Below are 22,303 nucleotides of genomic sequence, written 5' to 3' on the forward strand. Positions count from 1 at the left end.
CTGCAACCTTTGACCTTAAATGAGGCCCGATTGTAGCTTCTTGTAGACTCTGCACAGCCTTCAGCCTATTGCACTGCCCTGTCAAATTAATGTGATTCAGCTAAATGCTGCTGCTTCGGTATCTGCTCGCTGCTGTCATGCTAATCAAACCAAATGCTTTGCTTGCCTTGCTGTATTTGGAGATGGATGAGGCTTGATTATAACGCTGTATGCAACACTTCAGTTCTTTGTAACAACGCATTAAAAAAATGATTATGCTTGAAATGGATGACCCTTCGGTTTTATTTATTCAGAACCAGAACTAGAAGCTAATTTATAAGCCATTAGTCTCTGCAATTAGAATAGATAAGCTCTGTGTCAATGAGGCCAATACAAATTTGGGAACAATTGAAGTAAATATTCCATGATTGCATTTGGTTCCCACTAGAGGGTGTAAGGTGTCCAAGTTCTGTAAAGAGGTATTTGAGAGGATCGTTAAATGCTGAGATGAGTACAGAGAAAATCATTAAAAAGGTTGCACACATTGAATGAAAATGAAATGTCCCAATATAATTATTCTTATTAAGACTCAACATGTTCTTGTCCACTTGCTGACTGCAAAACAACAGGAGATTAATACTTACTAATGCAGATTCCATTCACACAGCAGGAAGGATAATTCTTGCGGACTCTCGTCATTCACTACAGCTGTGTTTGAATTCAGTGAATTTGGTCCGTTAAATGGGGATTCACTACAGTACAGAAAGAGTGACATCCCTGCTTCTCTTAATTATCAGCAAAGATTGAAGGTAGTGATTCATAGCCACAGGAATACAGACGACTGACATGAGTTTATAAAAACATCAGCCAGAAGCAGATATAAGTATTAATTTAACATTAATGTCTGATTTGCATGACATACCAATAATAACAGATTAGCTGCCCTAGCACCAAACACAGAGGATAACCCTCTGCAGCAGAGAGACAGATGAACACAGTATAAATTATACTCTGGTGTACCTACCTACACTGCTTTATCTCATTAGACTAAACAATCAAAACCTCTCAAAAATGACTAATTTTCCCGTACACAACAACAATCCAGCTGGAAGATACATTGAATTTAGTAGTTAATTTCTCTGAGAGGTAACTGAAACATTTTTATGTTGTGATGATGACAATAGGGAAACTATATTACCTAGTTTTTTTTTTCATTGTGTGGTGTTACAACTATTACATTTTCACAGAACAACACAAACATCTGTCTAACTTTGCCAAATCTTCAGTAATTGTCATGAAAATATTTTATCACTGAAAATCTATATCTTATCTTGGATTTAAAGTGACTAAACCTTATAAGAGGTTTAGTAAGGATATAGTTCAAATTGAATAATGTTCATATTGTCATGTTTTGAGCAAATTGGAGTACCAAATAAATACTGAGTAAATCTATATTGCTAGTTTATGACCAGAATGTTTTTGTGGGTTTTGTATTGATGTCAATAGTATATGTGATGGCTTTTATTATAATATTCTGTTAGGATGTTGTGTATTTAAGTCATTTTTGTCCAAAATATTTAGAAAGAAAAAACTTCAGCACACCTCAGTGTGTGACAGTTGCATCAGAGTGAAGTGCAGTCGTAAAACAATGAGAAAAACTACCGCATACTGTCCACTTACTGCTGAAATATTTATTAACACTACGTTTCGGTCAGTCCGACCTTCATTAGGTATCATTTTCCCTCCACAATCAATTACTTTATCTCTTCTTAATTCTTCTCCATCTTCCAATTTCTAAATCTATCTCACACATTGATTGTTATTTTTACAATAAAGCAATAAATTGACCCTACATCTAGGGTCATATTAATGTATCCATACAATACACCTAAGAGCTGTTAGCACGTATAAATGTCTCATTCATTTTTATTCAAATCTGACCCGAGAACACACTCTGTTTTTCTGAGGGAGACACAAGTGTGCACTTAAGCAAGATTGTAGCCGGTGGCACATAAGAAGATAAATAATTACTATGAAATGAAATATAATGACATAATAAACATCAGGAAATTATATTTTTAATAACAAATATTTAAATAAATGTCTTTTATGAAGGAATGATTAAAAAAGCAGGTGATACTTCTTTTTCTCCAAATCCAACGACCGAGCGTTGGATCTGAGTGTGGGTCAAAAGTCAAGAGAAGAGAAATTAACCAAGACTGTAAAGATAATAAAATATATGTGAATTTTGCATAGAATTAAAAGTGTCATTTTTGGGAGAGACGTGATCAGTTTCGCAACTGATTTCATCATTTTTGTATGACTCATATCAAGAAAAGAAGGATTTTATTTGTCAGCTGACTCTGGGTCTTTAAAGCTAAACATTTCTCTCAATTGGACAAAGCTTATTGATTGGGGGAAAAAACATTGTGGCCAATTGAAGATTTACTTTAATTAAGAACATGTAATATTTTGTAACAGAAACATAAAAATCTGAAACCAGTTAAAGAGGAAGGCCTAGAATGGCATCTCCATCTCCTGGTCAAGGACATAAATTTACCTGAAATTTCCTTCATATTTATGTTGCTGTTGTTAGTGAAGGCAGTGTGTGTTGTGTGTGTGTGTGTGTGTGTGTGTGTGTGTGTGTGTGTGTGTGTGTGTGTGTGTGTGTGTGTGTGTGTGTGTGTGTGTGTGTGTGTGTGTGTGTGTGTTAAAATGTTATTTTGCTTGTTTGTTTATAGGCCTATCTGTGGATGTGTGTGTGTGTGCATTTATGTATTTTCTACTACTCTGTGTGAAAATATAAATAACTACCTTGGCGGTGTGTGCAGTGTAATCTGCTCCCAGCAGGCTGGATTCCCACTGTGAGAAAGACAGTATATTGTTCCTGCAGCACCACAGATAACAACTCATTAGCATACTGAATCATTTGGCTGCAAGAGCCACTCTGCCACCCATCTGCACTGAGCTGATAAACACACACACACACACACACACACACACACACACACACACACACACACACACGCCTGCTCTCTCTCTCTCTCTCTCTCTCTCTCTCTTTCTCTCTCTCTCTCTCTCTCTCTCTCTCTCTCACACATACACACAGATCTATGTAGAGCCAAGCACATACACACTCACACAAGCCTCTCATCCCCTCCCTTTCAATCCCCCATATACACTCCCTGTATCCCTCTCTTTTTTGTGAGTGTGTGTGTTTGTGGAGAGTCAGGAACACTGAAGCAGGTAAATGTTTGGCAGGCATTAACCCTGAGGGCCTCTCAGTGGAGTCCCAGCACAGCCTGAGCAGAGCACAGGAGGGGTCCCCAAACACCTGGACGTCTCTGATGCTCCCTGGAAGCAATTTTAGTTTTTGACAAATGTCTAAGAGCTGTGGCTGTTGTAGTGATGGAAAAGCGTGCTGAGTGGAGTTTTTGGAATATAGGGACATATAGACGTTTCAGAAAAGTAGCATTTATTTGGCAAAGCAACAACCCTTCTGCAAATTTGTTATTAATGAACAACGGTTTGGTGAACATAACTTTTCGATTGCGTAAGTTGAATAACTTTCGGGCGGCGGGAGTCTCAACCACTGTGGCCATTTCACAGTGTGTACAGACACAACAGTGTGCAAACGAGTGCAGCGAAGGCTGTCAAAACCACTTTCACAATGGCAGGATATCCTGCAGGTCACCGAGCCGTGTTAACCTCCACAGGAAGTTGTCACTTGTTGGGTGGAAGTGAGGATTCCAGCGTCCATGGGTAGGGGGGGTTTCATGAGGAGGTTGTGGTTTCAACTATACACTCTGTTCAGACAAGGTGGGAAGCAGCTGCGTGGTAGGTTATGCCATTGCCTGTCTTAGAATTTTGTCAAATAAGTTATGCAATTATGAGTGAGTGGGTAAAAGGTATTATTAATCATAAATGGTGAAATGTGGTAACAAGTATCATACATTCAGTTTCTTTGACAATGAAGGAATTTAATTGACTTGAACCGAATTTAATCAAATTACATTGAACTGAGCAGAATATAAATAATTGAACTGAATTGAATATAACTGGATTAAATTACCTTGAATTACAGTAATAAAATCTACAACTTGCTTGAGTGAGATCAACCACAAGGCTTTTCCTCTGCATGTTTTATTCAGGGGTTTTGTATAAAATTCATCGATTTAACATTGGATATATTTATAGATACAGCTATCATACAACAAATATGTCATTACCAAACGTACAATGTCCCTTTACTGCAATTCATAAAATACCATAGTTACCAAAGGTACCAATATAGGCTACTAGGTCCTGCTGAAAAAGCAGAATAACCAACAACAGTGAGCAAACCTTAACTGTATTAATCAGAAAACTGCTGGTGTTGTTATGATATTAACACTGTATGTGTGCGTGTGTGTTTGTGTCTCTGTGCGTGTGTCTGTATGTGTATGCGGCAATGAAGGGATTTATTTGTGTACCTTACTAAACTACAACTGCATTACAGTTTTAAAAAAAACACACTGAAACATTCATATCAAAATGACTCCATGAGTCATTTCATAATATCATATGACTCATATTTTGTACACTTTAAAAAACACTGCATGTCTTGTACCTCCGCAAAATCAAATAGATATATTAATTGCCGGCAGTGAAAATGTTTAACTGTCTGTCGCCGTATTTGGTGTCATTTTCTCATCACCAAAGAGTAACAGAAGTAAATGGTACCACATTTGATGTACTTCGTTCAGTTGTTGCTTTACATTTTGAGTTCTTCGCATTCAGTCTCTATTCTTTTTTGTTTCATGTCTCCCAAAAGACCATTTTGCTAGTAAACCAATTGACAAACACATTATAGTACATCTTAAACCACATGACTTGAACTCGAGTCACTGTTGTTACATTGTGCCGTGGAAATATAATGCTATTTACAATACATACGTTTCTGCATGGGTACAATAGAGTCCAGTCGGTTCATTTACGGCCTCCAACTGAGGCAAACTTACTCTTGTGTCATTATTCTAACACATTAAATTTGTTGGGCATAAATCTCCAGGGTTGGCCGCATTATATTGTAATCACTATCATAATCGAAGCATCCAAACTTCAATATTACACATCAAAAAAGTGTCTCTTGATTGATCTTTTGTTTGGTTTGTTTTTTTTTGCTTGTTCTTTCTTTCTTTTTCTGTGTTTTTATTTTTATTTTAGAATATCCTGTCTTTGGACTTTTAAAAACACGGACGGTTATAAACCGCAGGTCAGTCAAAGACATGAGACATGCAGAATTTACAAGTCTTTTGTCGGATCAAATTCAAACAATCACCAATCAAAGCAAGCGATTTATCAGTGCTCCCTCAGGTGTAGGGTGGAGACAGTAACGCACACCACTATCTCACTAGGTGGTGCTTGATTCTCTTTCCTACACTGACAGCTCAAAGCTAACAGGTCCTGAGCATAGACACCTCTTTCTTAGTCCCTCTCATTTCCGTCTCAGGTATTGTGTCTGTGGTCTGTTGGCATCAGCATCAGCATCATCGGCGACTGGAGCCATCTAAAGGGCGGCCATTGCGCCTCAGATCTCTGGTAGCTAGATGCAGCGCGGGCCCACGTGAAGCCGTTAGAGTCCTTGGAGCTGGAGGCGAGTCCTGGTCCTCCATAAAACTCTCAGGACTGCCCTCGGCATCGCCGTCAGGCAGGCTTCCACAACTGGAACCTGGTGACATGGTCTCCAGAAGATCGTCCCTGGCCAAGCCAACCACTGTGTCCTGATGTGGACCACCCTGAGGGCCACCCTCGTGGGCCCCAACTCCAACCAGCAGCCCTGTTTCCCCGTCAGTTGTGCTGCCAACATTCCTCCCGCCATCCTGGTCCTCCAGGAGGTTGGAGAGGAAGCTAATGTACTTCATGGCAAGCCGCAGGATCTCATTCTTGCTCAGCTTCTTGTCTGGGGGGTGAGTGGGGATGAGTTTGCGAAGCTCCGAAAATGCCCCGTTTACGTTCTGCTGCCGCCAACGTTCCCGACTGTTAGTGAAGATACGACGCACGATCTTTGGCTGGCCAGCTAGCAGGGAAAAGGGAGGAAAAGAGTCGGACACAGAGAGTAAGAAGAAGAGGCATTGGTAGGATAACCCAATTAACATGAAGTGCAGAAGCTGAAACTGATGCTGTCTGTAAAAGGGTATAGCAAGTGCAATGATAAAAATGGAAGAAGTAGCCACAGGAGAATGGATGCACATAGGATTTGAGGAAATATGTTTTCGTGGCAAAGAAATCCTAAATAAATAAGCTCAAAATTGTCCTCCCTAAAATATGGGTTTTTGAATGATGGAGAAGAACTTATAGAGGCCTGCAAAATAGTGCAATAAGCTCAGTGTCAAATACTATGTACATGCGGTGCAAGAGAAATGGCATGGCAAATCCCAGAAAAGAGTGTGTGCTCCCGATTCCATTTTTTATGTACTTTTTATTTATTTACGATAAAATACCCCACTGCAGGTAGTCACATCCTGCCGCCCTCAACAATTGTGTCTTCCAGGCTATTGTCGCCCTTGGAACACACCCAGTCTATCTTAATCCTTCAGCCCACTCTGCAGTAAAACCTTGGCATGGAGGCAGCAGCACCCCCATCCTCCACCCCAGTATATGGCAGTGAGTGGGCAGCGATGGAAAGGAGGTTTCAAATTAAATAAACCCCAAATCTGACTAAGTATAGCTTACTTTAATGGCATGCAGGTACATGTATTTGACATTCAGATTAGCAGCATTCACTTATGCCATGAATTATGATGTATTTATTCCTCTGGGTTAACACTTATTTATTTAAAGGCATCTTCTGCAACACTCAGATTAAGTACAGTATAGATCGATGCCAGTGGATGAATGACAATGGAGACGAGGAAGGAGACATTTAGGAGACAATATTGGCAGAAGGCGGACACAGCAGAAGTGCGTCTTACCATACTTATAAAGATCTAAAATGCACCTACCCTCGTCGAGTTCAACCTCATAAGGCGCCGGGCGGCGCTTTACCCTGTTGCTGGGGTACATGCTGTACTGCTCCGACTCCCCTCCGAGACTACAGCAACAGAAAGCAGACAAAAGATGCACAGGTATATGAGAAAACATGAATTTACATCATTGCCTTCATTGCATCTAACCCTCAACAACCCCCACTCCTTGCACCAGTAGCACACACACACACACACACACACACACACACAACACACACACACACACACACACACACATTTAGGATAATTATCCGTCATTCCTGCACATTACTAAATAATGTCAACATATTGAATACATTACAAGCATATTTCTGACACTGTAGAAGCCTATTCCTGGGCCACAGGGCAACATAGCAGCCGTCAAACTTATGGTGAACACTCACAATGATCAAAGGAAAACGTGCATTCCTGAAACTACACGATATTTATTTTTCTTTCTCCACCTTTACCTGTTGATGGCGGCGAGAGGCTGCGCCAGGTTGTAGAGCATGGCCCGGGCCGGGACAGGAAACGCGTTTGGGCTCAGTTGGACCATTCGAGCGTCGTCTCGTTGCGGCGGCGGCAGCGGCAGCGGTGGAGGTCTGCGAAGTTCCGTGATCGGCACCAAATGGCTTTCTGTCCTCTGCTCCACCGCTTTTATAGCGTCCCTCCTGGAGAGCTCGATCACCGGCACTTCCCTTTTCAGGTCAAGGGCGTTGTGAGAGGCAGTTTCCTTGGCAACGCCGTTGATGATGATGCTGATGCTGGTCCCGTTGCTCGAGTTCTGCAGAGAAACGTCATCCGTCTCCTCAACCCCCTTGAAGCTCCCTTCCCTCCCCTTCTCCCCCTCCTCTCTCATCGGCTCCTCTTCCTCCTTGCATCCGTTCAGTCTGGAGATGATGGAGGAGTCCTCCCGCTTTTCAGGACCGGACTCTTCATCGGGACTTCCAGGACGAAGCTCCGGCTGCCGTTTTTCCATCATATTTATACCGTCACCACTCGCTCGAGTCCACTAGGTCCTAAATAAGATTTTCCTCCATTAATGTATTGTTCAAAATAATTTGTGACAGTCTCTATATAGCTGCAGATGAAAAACAAAGCGTTTGCTTCCTATGGAAGCCCATGGGAATTTAACATCCATTATCATTGTTATTGTTATTGGCATTTAGATTATGATTCAATGTTCTTATTATACAAATATTATCAATTACAGACTTAACCTTTCCAACAAAACAAATAGTCAAAGAGCAGTGAATATGCTATTAGTTGCTTACTAGCTAGATTACATATTTTTCTTAATTATTGCATCTAGCAAAATATTTAAAAAGAAAATGAAAAAATAAAACTCGAATTCAGACAATTTTGCCACAATGGACGATAACACTAATTATTTATGATAACTCAATTTAAAAACATTTTAATTTTCGAGGATTTTGTCATTTTTGTGAGCTGTTGGTGAAACTTTTCTTTAAGTTAAACCTGCTGGGATGTGATACATTCCTTATAATCATGAATTTACCCCAGTTAAACATTTTTTTCATAAACTTGGAGCCAGGGATATTTTTAAAATGTTCATTTGTTGTTTACAAAGAGCTTTGTCTTGTGGTTTCTGCATTGCATGTTTTTTTTCTCCCTTTTAATAAATCTTCGTAGGTAATGCTTGCTTGGGCATAACGTTCAACTAATATCTTAATGTATTTAAACCGACGTTTGAGCTCGACATAAAGTTATATTCGATTATTTCCAAATATGATGTCGGCTGCTGTTGATTTAGAGGTGACATTATCGTCTTATAGAGAGATTGAATGCCAGGACCACGAAGAGAGCTTGGTATCCATTCTTTGTCAAATAAAATTCATCATTTTTTTCCGTCTTCAGCTAATACAATAAAACAACCTCCAAAAACAGTTTGACGTGATCATTTTCATAGCAACACATGTCAGAGGTGCATGGTGTGATTCTCGTTTTATGGCGGTGTAGGCCGTGGTGCTGTTGTTAAAGCCGAACATCAAAGGCTTGTCATATGTAATACACCACACACCAGCGTTAGGGGTTTTAGTACAATTAACTCGATTAATGTACAAGGCACATTATCATAAACGGAACACAAGACCGCCGATAAAAAAGCGCACTTTTATTTCTGGGAATTCTCCAATAGGCCTCGCATCCGTTATTACATCCCGTACAGTGTGAACCATCCGATCGGACAATAGCGGAAAATATAGGCTGAAACAAATGCACATAGCAGTGATACAATCCAGACGATAGCAATCCAATTACAACCTTTAGGAACAACGAATACGTTGGTTTAAATAAAGAGGTGTATTTTTTATGCACTTACCGTTCCAGTCGTGTTGTTGATGTTACTGTGTAAGTGGAGCCATTTTGTGAGTGGGTCATCCATGTCTGAGGTTTTTTTCTTTTTTTTTTTGCCAGTTGTGGAGCTGTGTGTGTGTGTGTGTGTGTGTGTGTGTGTGTGTGTGTGTGTGTGTGTGTGTGTGTGTATAGCTGAGTTATTCCTCGCCGCATCCAGTGCGCTGCCTCAGTATGGGGAGCGGAACACAGGCCGCAATGTGGCCGAGTGAGATAAGCGCACGGCAGCGGCCTCTTCATTCCCGATAAGCCCCTAAACCCATTATTTATGAAATGATTCATTATTATTTGGCTGTCGTGGGCTATATAGGCTTGTGGAGGGCAAAGCATTAAAAAAAAGCAAACAGGCATAGCACAACGGCCTGTAACAACGTGAGGTACACTGTAGCCTGAGCTATTTGGAGGTGTTTTAATTTTTTTGATGAAAGAAACAAAAGCTCAGGTTAAGCTGTTGACCTATTTATAATTTCAACAAAGGGTTTTTTTGCTAAGCCAATTTATCCTTCAATAAGATAACTGACGATAGCAGAGGGTCGTGTCTTTTTTATTTTCATTTTACCCTAAAAAAAACCCAGTATATCCATTAATCCATATCCATTCCTGTGCCTTGAGGCTGGATGTGCTACTGATACAATAGATTGCTCAAATGAAGAGAGAGTAATTATGATAACGATGCCATATTCGAACGGGACACAATTCTTTATCAATCGACCAATCAATAAATGTACAATTGAATAGGCCGCTGTAGGTGCTGTTGCATGTCAGTGGTTGTGTTGGGGGTCTTGGACGGCGGTTCCCCGTGGCCCGTGGGGACTCATGGCTGGGAGAGATAAAAGCGTATCGGCTCCTGGTGGCATCAGATACAAGAGCAGCACGATATCAGACCACGTCCAGGACAACCTAAACGGTAGCAGGTACATCCTAATAACGGATTTTACACACAGTTTTTTTTCTTCATTTTTAGTCAAATACATTTATGAATTTAAATAATCGCATACATTGAGTCGGACAAATTCGTAACATGGCAAAGTACAGTGCAAACTGCGTCATTAGATAGAACCACATATATTGAAATAAGCCCAGTGTTTAAAAAAATAGCGAGCCCTACAATTAGTCACGACCTTTAAACAGACCTGTTGAAGCAGCAGTCACGACCTTCTTCCTGCATCCTGCTCAGCCTCGCATAATCCCTTTTAACTTTTTTTATAAGCATCTTGTAGGGAAACCTCAAATGTGCCAAGATGTATATTGCTGGGGAGCACTGGGCACTACTTTAGGTCCATTTTAATTATATAAAATTTGCAAATCAATAGGCCTAATTGATTTAATAGAGGCTGATTTAAGTATTAGGGGTTTTACTGTCAAATTAAGAAGACGACTTTCCTAATTCATATGTTTAGAATGCTCTAAATTTAAATGTTTCAAATATGCTCATCCAACTGAATGGATATGTGATATAATGTTTTGTTGTTGTGTGCATAATTCATGAGTTACAAAAGTTAATAAAACATTTTTATTTTAAAGAAAACAAGTATCAGTTTCCTGAAGCAATGGGTGGTACAGCACATGTAAAATGAAGGAAGGGATCCTGCAGAGCCCCAGGGAAATACAGTATGATCCGTTGAAAAACAAAGAGATAATTAATTGCTTTTATGTTTAAACGTAATTTGTGATGCAGTTGCAGTTCAGTGGAGGGCACTTTATTTTCAATAAATAGCTCTTTAGTTTTAGGGTCTCATGGGCCAAGATTACATTTGTGGCACATCCTTCAACAAGTGAATCATCTGAAATAATCAATTAGATTAATGGGAATATTTTAAAAAATGCAACAAAATATGGTTGTACTCAAGGGTCAATTAGGGTGTTAAAATAAATCACACTTTGAACATGACAAAAGTGAAGTTGCAGTTTTGTTAATGGTCTCAAATACTTAAATAAAAATAAATGCTGTCATCCCATTTCTCTTTATTTTGTGAATAGTTTTAAGATTTGGTTAAAATTCAGATATGTTGTGAATGAAGGGAGCCCTATTCAACTAAGTCTGACCAAAAACACATGCGCAGAAACAAGTTGTGCTGGAGTTGAATCAGTATTTATAGTATTACCATTTTATAAGTATCACTCTGAAATCTAGTTTCAAGCTAATGAGTCCTCTCTACTACTGGATGTATTTTGTGATAGATTTGTCATTTGGTTATTTTATTGATTTGTCATTGTAATTCAAATCCCTTGCAGTGTCATACTGTTTTACAACAGGAAATTAACCTCTAACCCTGTAATCTCATGTAGCCATTCTCAGATGTAAAACTGCACTGAAATACACACTGGTTATCCACCATATGCTACAGTACATCAGTCGTGTTTGCAGTGGTGAATTATAATCCACGGCTGCAGGAGAAATGGCTCCGTGCCAGGCCTATCTTCCCAGTCAGCGCTGGTTGCGTCGGGCCGGAATGATCCGGAGAGAAGCGGTGCTTTCCCGGGTCATGAGCCGCGTCACATGGTCCAGACTGAGTCCAGCCACTGCCTCTCCGTTCACCTGCAGAATTTCATCACCGATGCCGAGTAGACCCATGTAAGGGCCTTCCCCACCACCGTCACCCACTTTCTCTACATACACACCTGGGAATGAAACAATAGGAGGCAAAGACACATAAAGGGGAAGGAGTGGTTGGATTGTGTGAGAATGGAGGGAGAAATATAGAATTTGAAAACAGGAGATAGAGGATTCCTTTGTGTTTACGGGACCATACAAATATATAGGCTTATACACAATATTGTAATAAATAACATAACAGATTTACCATTAGTAAAAGCATTGTATCTGATGATGTTTGATTAGCAATTTAACATCTTAACAGTAAAGCCAATTTACATCTGAACAATGACATTTCAATTCTATTCTCTTTCTCTTTTAATGTCTATTCTGTTTTCAAGATACACTACAAAAACAGCCTGGCAGTTAGCAAAGGAAATAAAGTCACCACTAAATTGAAATATCTCCAAAACCAAGCTCCTCATTTAAGACGGTGTGGATTAAAGAAAGTTACCCGTGTCTGGTCGACCTTTGCCCCTTGAGATGACGAAACCAAAGGGGCCGTTTGGGGGTCTGACGAGCTCCAGGAGGAGGGTCCCGTCAGGGAAGGCCTGCGTGACCCGGCCCACTGGACGCGCAATTCTGGAGGTAAGTACATCTTCAACACTCAGGGCCCTGTGAAGCTCGAGCTGAGGACTATCAGGGCTGTAACTGCAAACATTCAGATCCAGTCATTAGAAAACGTATGAAGTAAAACAATGTAGAATTATTATTTTTTTAATCATCTCTGTCTTTCTTACTACTTTAGTTTTCTATGCCACTTACCTTGGTGCCAGGCCGTACGGTATCTGCACCTCTCCCAGTATTGTTGAACGTTCTGTTCTTCTCTCTAAACTCTGCACTGAGGAGGCTTTGCGCAGTTGGGCCAGTGGCAGCACCTAGTGGCAAAAAAATGGCACTGTCACAAATTGTGTTTTTCACATTGGCAAAAATTACCCAGATTGGCTTTTGGAAGAGTAACTTTTTGGCTCTAACACCCCTCTAAAACTAACTAAGTGTGTGTGTGTTTGGCAGCTCACACACATAATGCAAATACAGGCAACAGAAAGTTGTTTACATCTGCTTAGTCTACTCTTACAGCTGCCAAAAGGAAAACAAGGATGGCTACCACAGGAAGTGGAAGGAAACATGGACAACCTGGAATACATCACACAGGCAGAAAGGTCAGTAATACTGAAAAGCCTTGGTTTGGTCCACTGTGGCAAATGAGTGGTGAAAGGTACTGGAACTGGAAGTTTAAAGACATGCAAATAAGATGTTTTCTCCCACATCTATTTGATACGGTGAAATAAAATAAAAGGCAATGTGCAGAGCAGCAAAGCGGTCCTGCACAAAACATAACAACATGGCATGAAAAATGTTTGCTGCTCTTTGCTCACCGTGTGGAGGGTTTGCAGTGAGGGTGTCCTCTGCATGCGGGTGGTGGGCTGTGGTCTGCGCGTGGGGCTTGGGGAAGCAGAGGTGACCCGCGGGGCGGTGGGTATACTGAGCTGTTCCATGCTGCTGGAGCGGCCTCCTTTCACGAGTCTACCAACACTGTTCAGACCAATGGAGGAAAAGAAGCGACGCAGGAAGAGCTTTGGCCGTCCATCCAGCTTTCTGTAAAATGTAAGTTATACATTGTATATTTATTGTTTACTGTAATATAGACTCAACATGTATTAATATATAATTACATTCCCAACTAAACCACTGATGAACAAGCCAGGGAAAAAGCTTTTCGATGATTTTGCTTACAGTGTTCTGCTGTAAATGGCCTTTACAAGTAATGGCCTTTATTACCAGAAGAGGGCAGGGTTGTCTTGATGTTCACAGAACAGTTTAATAACAACATCCTGTGGACTGTAGGTCAGGGTTTTAATCTTCTAACTGCTACCAATCTGGCACGCTCAAGCCGTTTTGGGAACAGCATGAAGGGGGCAAAGGATTTAATGTCTAAGCTACAAGGAACGTTGTTATCTTGGCTTACCTGGACCCGTCAGAGTTTTCCTCCCATATGGCCTCAGCTCTCAGATGTTCTGCTCTCAGCAGCTCGGCTCTGAGGTCCTCAGCCCGAGACATGCCGCGTAGAGCGGGACGACATTCAGGACCAGAACCAGGTTCACCGAGACCTGATAGAAAAGGATGTACTGAGTGGATATCAAAAACTCTTCTCAAATATTTTTTAGCAATTGCATTCTGTTCTGGCCTGTTGTTCTTTTTGTTCTATTCTTGTTCTATTCTATTCTATTATCTTCTGTTTTGTTCTGTTCTACTGCATTGCATTTTCTTCTCTTGCATTTTCTTCTATGCAAGAATTATTATCATACTTATTATTATTACTATCATATTATTATGGAATCCCAGGGTGTCAAATACTGATGCGTTTTCTGTTACCGAAGCACAAGGAACCCCTTAGCATCTGTATGAGACAAACCGGGCTTTCAAGTAACTACATTGTAAACCCTGTTATCATTAGCTCAGAGAAAATGCTCCGAGAGTGCGATGATGTAGATTAAAGGAGCAGTATATGACATTCAGAGCATTATTGAAGCAGCAAACAGCTATTATTTATTTAAAGATATAGTAGAATAATGTCAACCTGGGCAGAGAACGAAGTCACGCTCCCTCTGCATGTGTTGTTATCCAAGCTTTTTCTTGCTTTGTTTACATAGCCGGGCCGGCCGCGCAGGCCTTTAGTGCGTGTTTGTGCATGTGATCGTGCCTTACAGGCTTGCTCACAGTCGCCGCGCTGCACTTCTCTCATATGGTGGTTACAGCTGATATGCCGTCCTGACCTCCAGCTTCGTTGCAGAAGGGTAGCACCCACTCTCCGTCGTCGGCACGTTTGCCGTAGTTGGTACTGTTAGCGCTATTAGCACCATTAACTACGAGTATATGTTTACGTTTTACTTAGTTTGCATACTTATTTTAAGCCCAACCATGATGTTTTCCCTAAACCTATCCAAGTGGTTTTGTTGCCTAAACTTAAGTGAGTGTTTTCACAGTGTTGACCACGTGTTTACTGCGACCATGCACCGTGCTACCCAGTGAGTTAGAAAGCGATGCCAGGGGGTCCAACAAAGCGTCAGTATGCGACGAGTTAGAGTCTTTGTTGGACTGTTTGGAGGCCTAATGTAAGTAAAGTATTGCAGAGTGCAATTTTTAAGGTACTGGTACTTTACTTAATGAGCATTACATATACTGTATATATATTCATTGGGAATAATAATCTAAAAACAGAATATGTATATTAAAATGCAAGATTCTATTTTGCGTAATGATTACATTATATTTTTTATTACATTTTGATGATAATAATTAATTTAATGCAGGACCTTTTACAATATTATTCGTAAACAGTACTTTCACGGTGGTATTGCTACTTAAGAAGAGAGTACTTCTTCTACCACTGCTTTTCCAGAATAGTAAATCCTCCCATAAGAAAGAGAATAAGTATCATTCTATGTCACATGTAAATGGCAAAGGCCCTGAACTTTCTACCCAACCCTCCAGAGGAACTGAAATCTATCTATAGCTGTGCTCATCCCCAATGACCACTCACCTGCTCCATCTGGAGTGGCATCCCAGAGTTCAGCAGTTGGTGGGTCAGTGGTGAGCCGGGCTGGGGAGTACCTCAGGGTGGAGGGCCTGATACAGGGCACTGGGATGCTTGCTGCTGGGGTCCCTTGGGTTAAAGCCACTGCACACTCCCTTCTTGCCTCTGGAGAGTCCAGGAGGGCAGAATGCTGGGATCCTCCCTCACCTCCCTGATTTGAGGTAATCTGGAACTGAACCGTGGACTGACCTGCAGCAGAGCGATTCCTTGAACTTGACTTCAGGGCTGACTTTATAGGCAGCGATGGGGGAGGTGATTCTCTCAATCCATCAGATGCCTCCAGCAAACCGGGTTCCAGAACGACGGGGCTGTCTGGGGCAAAGGAAACCGCTCTGCTCAAGTTACCCCTGTTCCTGGGATTTGAGTTACGCCGTTGAGCCCAAGAGGGACCGTAAGGGCCATGGCCAGACTCCAGCCGACTCTCTCCTTTCCTGCTCCTTCTCCTAAGTTTCCCAAACCCGGATGGTTTCCACCCTGTGTTGCTCTCTTTATTTTCCCCCAGAACAAATGCTCCTGCAAACTTGACAGTTAGAGGAGCTTTAGGACGAGTACTTGCCTCTGGCTTGTTATGAGGTACCCAGCGAGGAGACGCTTTTTCCCGTGGGTCCTCAGGCTGCTGTGGCTCAGTGTTCTTTGGCTCTGATGGTGATGAAACTGGCTGAGGCTCCTTGACTACAGAGCCACATGCTTCACACTTCTTCACCAGCACTATTATCTCTTTAATCACTGTCGTGGGTTCACCCACAACTTCCTTCTTCTGTGAAGGAGGCATGGAGACACTTCGATTGTTTCTGGTCCTCTCTGAACCACTACTGCTAGAATCCGTATTGCTTTCTTTACTCTTGGACTTGGGCATCCCAGGCCTGTTACGCTGCCTCACTCTATCCAAGTATCGAGACTCTGCTTCTTTCTCGGATTCGTCCTCAAAGCGCACCCGTGTGGGTGAACAACCATACCGTCTAGATCGACCAACTTGGTCACCTGGGGAAGTCTCTTGGTTGGGGATAAGAAGGGGACCAGATACAGTTTGAGCTGCATGCTCTTCTTTGGTTTCAACAGCTTTCTGTACACATGTTGGAATTGGAGACTCAATTTCCTGCTTCCTTCTGCAAGAAATGAGACAGAAGTGCAAATTAAAGAAACATATTTTGTCTGTAAGAGAGCTAACACTTGTGTAAGTGAAATTTAATGTCAGCCATCTCACAGCAACAGCCCACGTAGATAAAACTTCTTCAAAATAAGAGATTTTTGGTGATTAATTAAACAAATGACACAATACATTGCAATGAGACATCCAGTACATGTAGTACAGGTAGGTTTGCTGTGCAGTCTTGAATGCAGGATCCGATGCAAATGCTCCTAATTCTCCTGCAGAAATAAGGCGATTACTGCAAACAAAACTCTGTGATGTATACACTATTTCATGAGCAGAACCACACCAAACACTTTCTCACCATTGTCAGTTCAGTGTTTGAAATTACAAAGCACAGTCAAGTTCCAAAGCTTCACCTCATTTTCAGTTAGCACACACCAGCTTTGCCAAAATCAAACTGGTTATCACAACACTGATTCATACCCATGCACATGTACGCAAAACAGCACAAACACAAGTGGGACATTCACAGTCTCTAACGTCCTACTTGTGAAGATGCCAAAGAGGTCATAGCCCACGTAAGAAGATGTAGCCAACTTACACGGTGGATCTCTGATCAGAATGCGAGCGTCTGCCGGGGCGATCGCCTTTAATGTGATTGGAGCGAGCCTTGAGTCGCGCTCGCTCCAGAAGAAGCTTGGCTTGCTCATGTCTTGGGCTCAGAGGAAGCTCGTCACTGATTACAAGAAGTGACCTGACGATGAGGAGGAAGATACAAATTAGAAAATAAATAAATCATTTAGGTGATGAAAAACAGCAAGGGAACGGATAGAGTGAATGTGATTAGACTATAGGCTATATCACCATCTGTTTGAGTGAAATTGAATATTTGATGGTGTCTTTAAATGTGCAAAGCTTATTGTCTGTTGTGACATATCCAGCAACATCATATTCCCAGCGGATTGACTTAACGTAGAGTGAGTGAATCAAGCTGCATCCTCCTAAGCTGTTTTATGTAATATCAGATAGATAGACTGGGGCGCGGCACTGGCGGTGAGCAGCAGAGAGAAACGTCATCCTTCCATCTATCCTCATGCCCAGTAGCTAAGCTGCTCTGCATTGTGCTTCATCTGTACTTGTCTTTATCCCCTGGCCCAGTGATAAAGATAGCATGATACACCAGCCATGTGGATTATCCTTGTAATGGCCTGAGTATGATTCATTCTTTCCTGGGTGTCAAGAGAAGAACATATTGTGTTTCAATAGATTACAGTCAAACACTGACAAACACAGTATAAATAGCAGTCTGTTTTGGCTGTTTCAGCTGTTTTATTCTGCAGTTAATAAGAATAATGACCAGAATGCACTCCCTAATTAAAATGGCCTCTAAAATATGTTCACCGTTGCAAAGATTGAATGAAAGTGAACAATTCAAGTAACTGAAAAATAAATTCTGGTTTTATTGCTCAGTTGCACAAAGGTGTTGGATGTAAATATTTATTTATTATTGTTTTTTATCTCTTAAAGTAAAATTATGGAAGAAATAGTACAACTTTTTAACCTGGAGAGAATACGGTTCTCGCTTTCAAACACACTGAAACAGTTCAATGGGATTTGGCATCCCCTTCTCCAATACATTGGTAACTCAAACTGAATAGCTGTGTACGATATCGATGACCCCCTTTTGAGTGACACAATGTAAAGTCATGGGAATGTGGGAGGGGTTAGGAAAAAGGGATGTTGTGTAGAAGTCTCTTTCTTTTGGTTTGTTTGTTTTGTCTCTCTTGTAACACTAAATGTTTTATTACAGCTGCTTCGTCAATAAAAAAACACTTAAAGAGTGAGTTTTTGTGTCTCATCTACAGTGATTACAAGGTTGTAAGACTTTATCTCTCTTGTAAATTATCAGATATTTCATGAACTTATTTTGAAAGAATGTCAGCTTCGTCAATATACTCAATATTTGATTTGTAGGATTTGTATATTTGACACATGTTTGACACTAACAGCTTCAATCCAGGAAAAAGACAGATCCTTAATTCCCTCAAGTGACGCTGTAAGAGTGGAATTTATGAAAGCGTGGAATTCATGAAAAGAGGATAAAAAAGTGCATGATAGTTGTATGTCTGCACCCCCGCCAAGCACATAAAGAAGCTTTGCATTGCTCACCTCAAATAGGGTTCAAGTTCCTGAGCAAGAATGGCTGAGTCTGAGCTGTCCAAAACCCCATGGGCACCTGCGACTAGCATAAAACAGAGAGGAAAAGTACATATCACAGCTGATCTGATATGAATAAAGTGTGGATGTAAAAGCTTTAAAAGTATCGACAGGTTTTATGCCCACAAAACAAGGATTTCCTGTCTTTGTTTGCCTCGACATTTTGCTAGCCTAGTGTATTATTCAAATTTAGGGTTTAGTTCTTATTTAGTGTATCATGTTGTGCTTGCTTGGGGAAAATACTACTGCCAAAAGAGCCATCAGCCATAATGTGACCTACAGGGACATGTGGGTATTAAAATAATTGGGTCTCTGTATTATTCTAAGGATTTTCATAAACCTTCATACCATTAGATTTAGTGACAGTCTCATAGGTTATCCCTGACTGATCCTTAATGTCAGTCAAAAAAAACACAGGTTATGCAACCACTGAGGGACGGATAAAGACCGATTCCCCAGAGACGAGGGAAAAAAATCACCTGATCATCATAGATTTACCAATACGGATCGCATTGGTATCGACACACTCGCACGCACACACAAGACAAATACATGGTATCACAAATAAATAGTATGGGAAAATACATAATCTGTCCCCTTACATGACTACAAAGACATTCATTAGCACACAGACAGAGATACAAAAGCAGGGACACTTCCCCCACCGCTCTGACTGCTAATAATAGCAACAAACTCATGCACATCTGCACATCTGACATCTGTTCAACTCTGGGAATCAGCCAGGTTACATATTGCGTTTCTATACAACGTCATCAGTAGACAGGCAAAGGCTTGTATCAGGCACTTTGAGCAGCTGTGAAAGCTGGACAGTGTTCTAAGTAGATGAAATGTTGACATAATAAAAAAAGCTTTAGAATGTTTGGGGGGGTGCTATTTCTGAAGCACTGAGCAGAATTTTCTGTCTCCTCTCGTAATAAATAGCAAGCAACAGACCCCTCCACCAGCTGACAACAGTTAGCACACATTACACAGCTACAGTGCACAAAGAAGTCAAGAAACTATGACTGAGCCACTTGTATAAGTATATATCAACATACCAGTATGTCTGTTTTGCTTGTTTTGTTTTTTTTGTTCACACGATAGAATGTAATAGATTGTTACGGTGGCAGACATTAATGTCTCAGTCAGAGGTTTTACAACACTTCTATGTAATACAATACTTTCATCAACAAGCTAAAAATAAAACCACCTCAAGATGAGGAGGGAGGGATCTTATCTGTGACTCCTACCTACCTTTACAATCGCCTCTGTATGTTGTGTCTTCGTAACAGCCGGCACTTTCCCCTCCGCTCTGCTCGCTCTCCTCCATGCAGTTTTGGGTTCTTTCCGTTAACTTCACGTAAGCTCTCCGCTTCACCTTCAATTCCTCGTCAGCGGAGAGTAGCCCACTTTGTGAAGACATGCTCTCCGAGCTGTCTGAACTGCACAGTCCTTTGGCCAGGTCACCGGCCTCTAACTCCTTCTGCTCACACCTGTCCAGGTAGCACTCCACACTGTCCGAGTGTTTGAACTCTGAGGATGCGTCACTGTCATCCACCACACTTCCGGCATCGCTCCTGGTGCCTGTTTTGGCTGGCTTAGAACACCTTCGAGGCTCTGTTGGTTCTTCTGTCCGAGTATGGTCCTTCAAAGGTAAAGCAGAGGGTGTGTTGTCAGGGCTAACACCATTTAGAAGCAATGTTTCAGGGCGCACTACTCTCCAGAAGCCCTTGGGTGGTGCCCAGTGTCTGGTTGATGTGGAAGAAGAAGTGGAAGCTGTTGTAGAAGCAGACGTGGTGGCAGGAAATGAGGAGGGCATAGGTAGAGGAGGGGGAGGAAGAGGAGGAGGAGGAGGAGGAGATGGGTCATCCTTACTGCTGCTTGAGTTATCAGACAGAAGACTCTCTAAACTGGTGCCCTCCCCGAGCCCACAAGGCTGGCCTGTCAGAAAACTGGCCTGGTCCTCACTCCTCTCTGACCTCTTGTCTTCAGTTTCCTCTTCCCCCTGGAAGACCTGATCTCCTCGTGCTTCAGCCGGAGGGCTGTGGATCTCGAAACTGACTTGCACCTCAACCTCCTCCTCTTCATCGCTACTGCTCAAGTTCTTTGAAGTGCCTGATCGCCAGGAGGGGGCAGGCAAAGACACCTGACCCTTTCCTCTGGGCCTCTGTCTGAGAAGGACTTCGGATGAAATTCGCCCAGCTGGACTGCTCACGAAAACATGTGTGTCCAACCTTTCTCTTTCTTTCTCTCGATCTCTCCCCCTTGTCCTTCTCTGTGTGAGTGACTTCACCTTGGTTTGTAGGGCGTGAACAGCCGAACTCTGAGGAGGAGGAAGTTGGATGCTCAAAGAAGGTGCTGGGAACACCGGCTCAGGGACGGGGCCAGTGATGAGTCCCCAGTTAATGGGAATCCCAGTAGGTAAAGGGGAACTGGATTTTGGTTGGATATTATCAACCGCCTTTTCTTCCTCCATTGGCTGGTCATGCACAGAAAAGTCCACACAGATCCTATAGATAATAAAAAAGAGACTTTAAAAAAAAGAATACACGCATGTGGACAAAAAATACATCTGATCTACATCTCTGTTACCGGCTATACTTTCTATCTGATATGCCTGGTGAGGAGATATGTAATGTGGATTCAGTCACATTGACTTATCCACTGATTACTTTGCAGTGCACAGGATAATCCTTTAGAATGAGAATAAGCAACTGCTGCCTGCAACTGAGCCACATACACAACATTATGAATGCTAGTTGTCAAGTAAAATCAACAATATGCCATGAAACAAAATGTTCACTGTAATCCAGTCACCTATTCAATAAAAAAGCAGAGGGGGGAAAAAAAGTATGAATTATTCACCCCTAAGAGATTGACTTATTTAAAGATTCTGTGTCATGTAGATCATATGAACAACACCTGGCCAATTTCTCAAATATCACTTAAATGATGAACAAAGTAAGCTTCAAAACACATTATCTGAAGCCAGATGTAGTCACATAAATAAACTAACACACACAGTGAATAGTGTACCGGGATACTGACTGAAGATTGTGTCCTTTAATACAAAGTTCCAGCGTTGAAAGTTAGCATAAATTCTGGTATAACTGCACAAATGTAAGTTACCATCCGTTCTAAAACCTGCAACAACCGCGCATCTTCAGGTCGATCGCCAACATTAGCGAGAAGACGAAACAACGTTCATGTCCGGATCCCCCCCAAAAAGGAAACAAAATACCATCTCAGAATGTTTCTCCAGATCCTGCTGACGCGCTTCCACTCTCTGTTTACACTGCTCCCGGTCCGGGCAGTGTCAGGCGAGCCAGCAGCCTCTCAATCATGATTGGTCCTGTAATCCCTTCAGAAATCAGTAGGATTAGGCAAAAATGGAATACAAAAATGCCTTCTCTAATTTAGTCCTTTCCTCGCGAACCCATTGCCGAGTGAAGCTCTCTGTT

General features: G+C 41.6%; 2 protein-coding genes across 2 annotated transcripts; both read right to left on the reverse strand.

The window, feature by feature from the left end:
* Positions 1 to 3,460: 3,460 nt before the first annotated feature.
* On the reverse strand, positions 3,461 to 9,478 carry LOC137892777 (T-cell acute lymphocytic leukemia protein 1). Its single transcript, XM_068738150.1, has 4 exons — positions 9,307 to 9,478; positions 7,436 to 7,984; positions 6,963 to 7,051; positions 3,461 to 6,037 (listed from the first exon to the last, which is right to left on the reverse strand). The coding sequence occupies exons 2-4, from the start codon at positions 7,945 to 7,947 to the stop codon at positions 5,508 to 5,510; spliced, it is 1,131 nt and encodes a 376-aa protein (XP_068594251.1). The 5' UTR covers positions 7,948 to 7,984; positions 9,307 to 9,478; the 3' UTR covers positions 3,461 to 5,507.
* A 1,359-nt stretch (positions 9,479 to 10,837) lies between these two features.
* On the reverse strand, positions 10,838 to 22,186 carry si:ch211-13f8.1 (uncharacterized protein KIAA1614). The gene is made up of 10 exons (XM_068737832.1): positions 22,137 to 22,186; positions 20,097 to 21,352; positions 18,795 to 18,867; positions 17,227 to 17,379; positions 15,479 to 16,638; positions 13,904 to 14,045; positions 13,314 to 13,533; positions 12,700 to 12,812; positions 12,389 to 12,585; positions 10,838 to 11,960 (listed from the first exon to the last, which is right to left on the reverse strand). Exons 1-10 carry the CDS (start codon positions 22,184 to 22,186, stop codon positions 11,767 to 11,769), a joined length of 3,558 nt encoding a protein of 1,185 aa, XP_068593933.1. The 3' UTR covers positions 10,838 to 11,766.
* Between the last annotated feature and the right edge of the window lie 117 nt (positions 22,187 to 22,303).

This window comes from Cebidichthys violaceus, unplaced genomic scaffold, assembly GCF_023349555.1.
Source record: "Cebidichthys violaceus isolate CVI_PGR_0920_01 unplaced genomic scaffold, fCebVio1.0.p SCAF_8, whole genome shotgun sequence".
Classification (NCBI taxonomy): Eukaryota; Metazoa; Chordata; class Actinopteri; order Perciformes; family Stichaeidae; genus Cebidichthys; species Cebidichthys violaceus.

What these genes read in the sequence shown, in the direction of transcription:
- LOC137892777 (XM_068738150.1), bottom strand. Translation starts at nt 7,947, where the DNA reads ATGATGGAAAAACGGCAGCCGGAGCTTCGTCCTGGAAGTCCCGATGAA. An exon ending in CCTCTCGCCGCCATCAACAG is followed by an intron (nt 7,052 to 7,435) that starts GTAAAGGTGGAG and finishes CTGTTGCTGTAG; the next exon opens with TCTCGGAGGGGAGTCGGAGC. An exon ending in TGAGGTTGAACTCGACGAGG is followed by an intron (nt 6,038 to 6,962) that starts GTAGGTGCATTT and finishes TTTCCCTGCTAG; the next exon opens with CTGGCCAGCCAAAGATCGTG.
- si:ch211-13f8.1 (XM_068737832.1), bottom strand. Translation starts at nt 22,186, where the DNA reads ATGATTGAGAGGCTGCTGGCTCGCCTGACACTGCCCGGACCGGGAGCA. An exon ending in TGCCACTCCAGATGGAGCAG is followed by an intron (nt 14,046 to 15,478) that starts GTGAGTGGTCAT and finishes CTTTTCTATCAG; the next exon opens with GTCTCGGTGAACCTGGTTCT. An exon ending in CACTGCAAACCCTCCACACG is followed by an intron (nt 12,813 to 13,313) that starts GTGAGCAAAGAG and finishes TTTTGCCACTAG; the next exon opens with GTGCTGCCACTGGCCCAACT.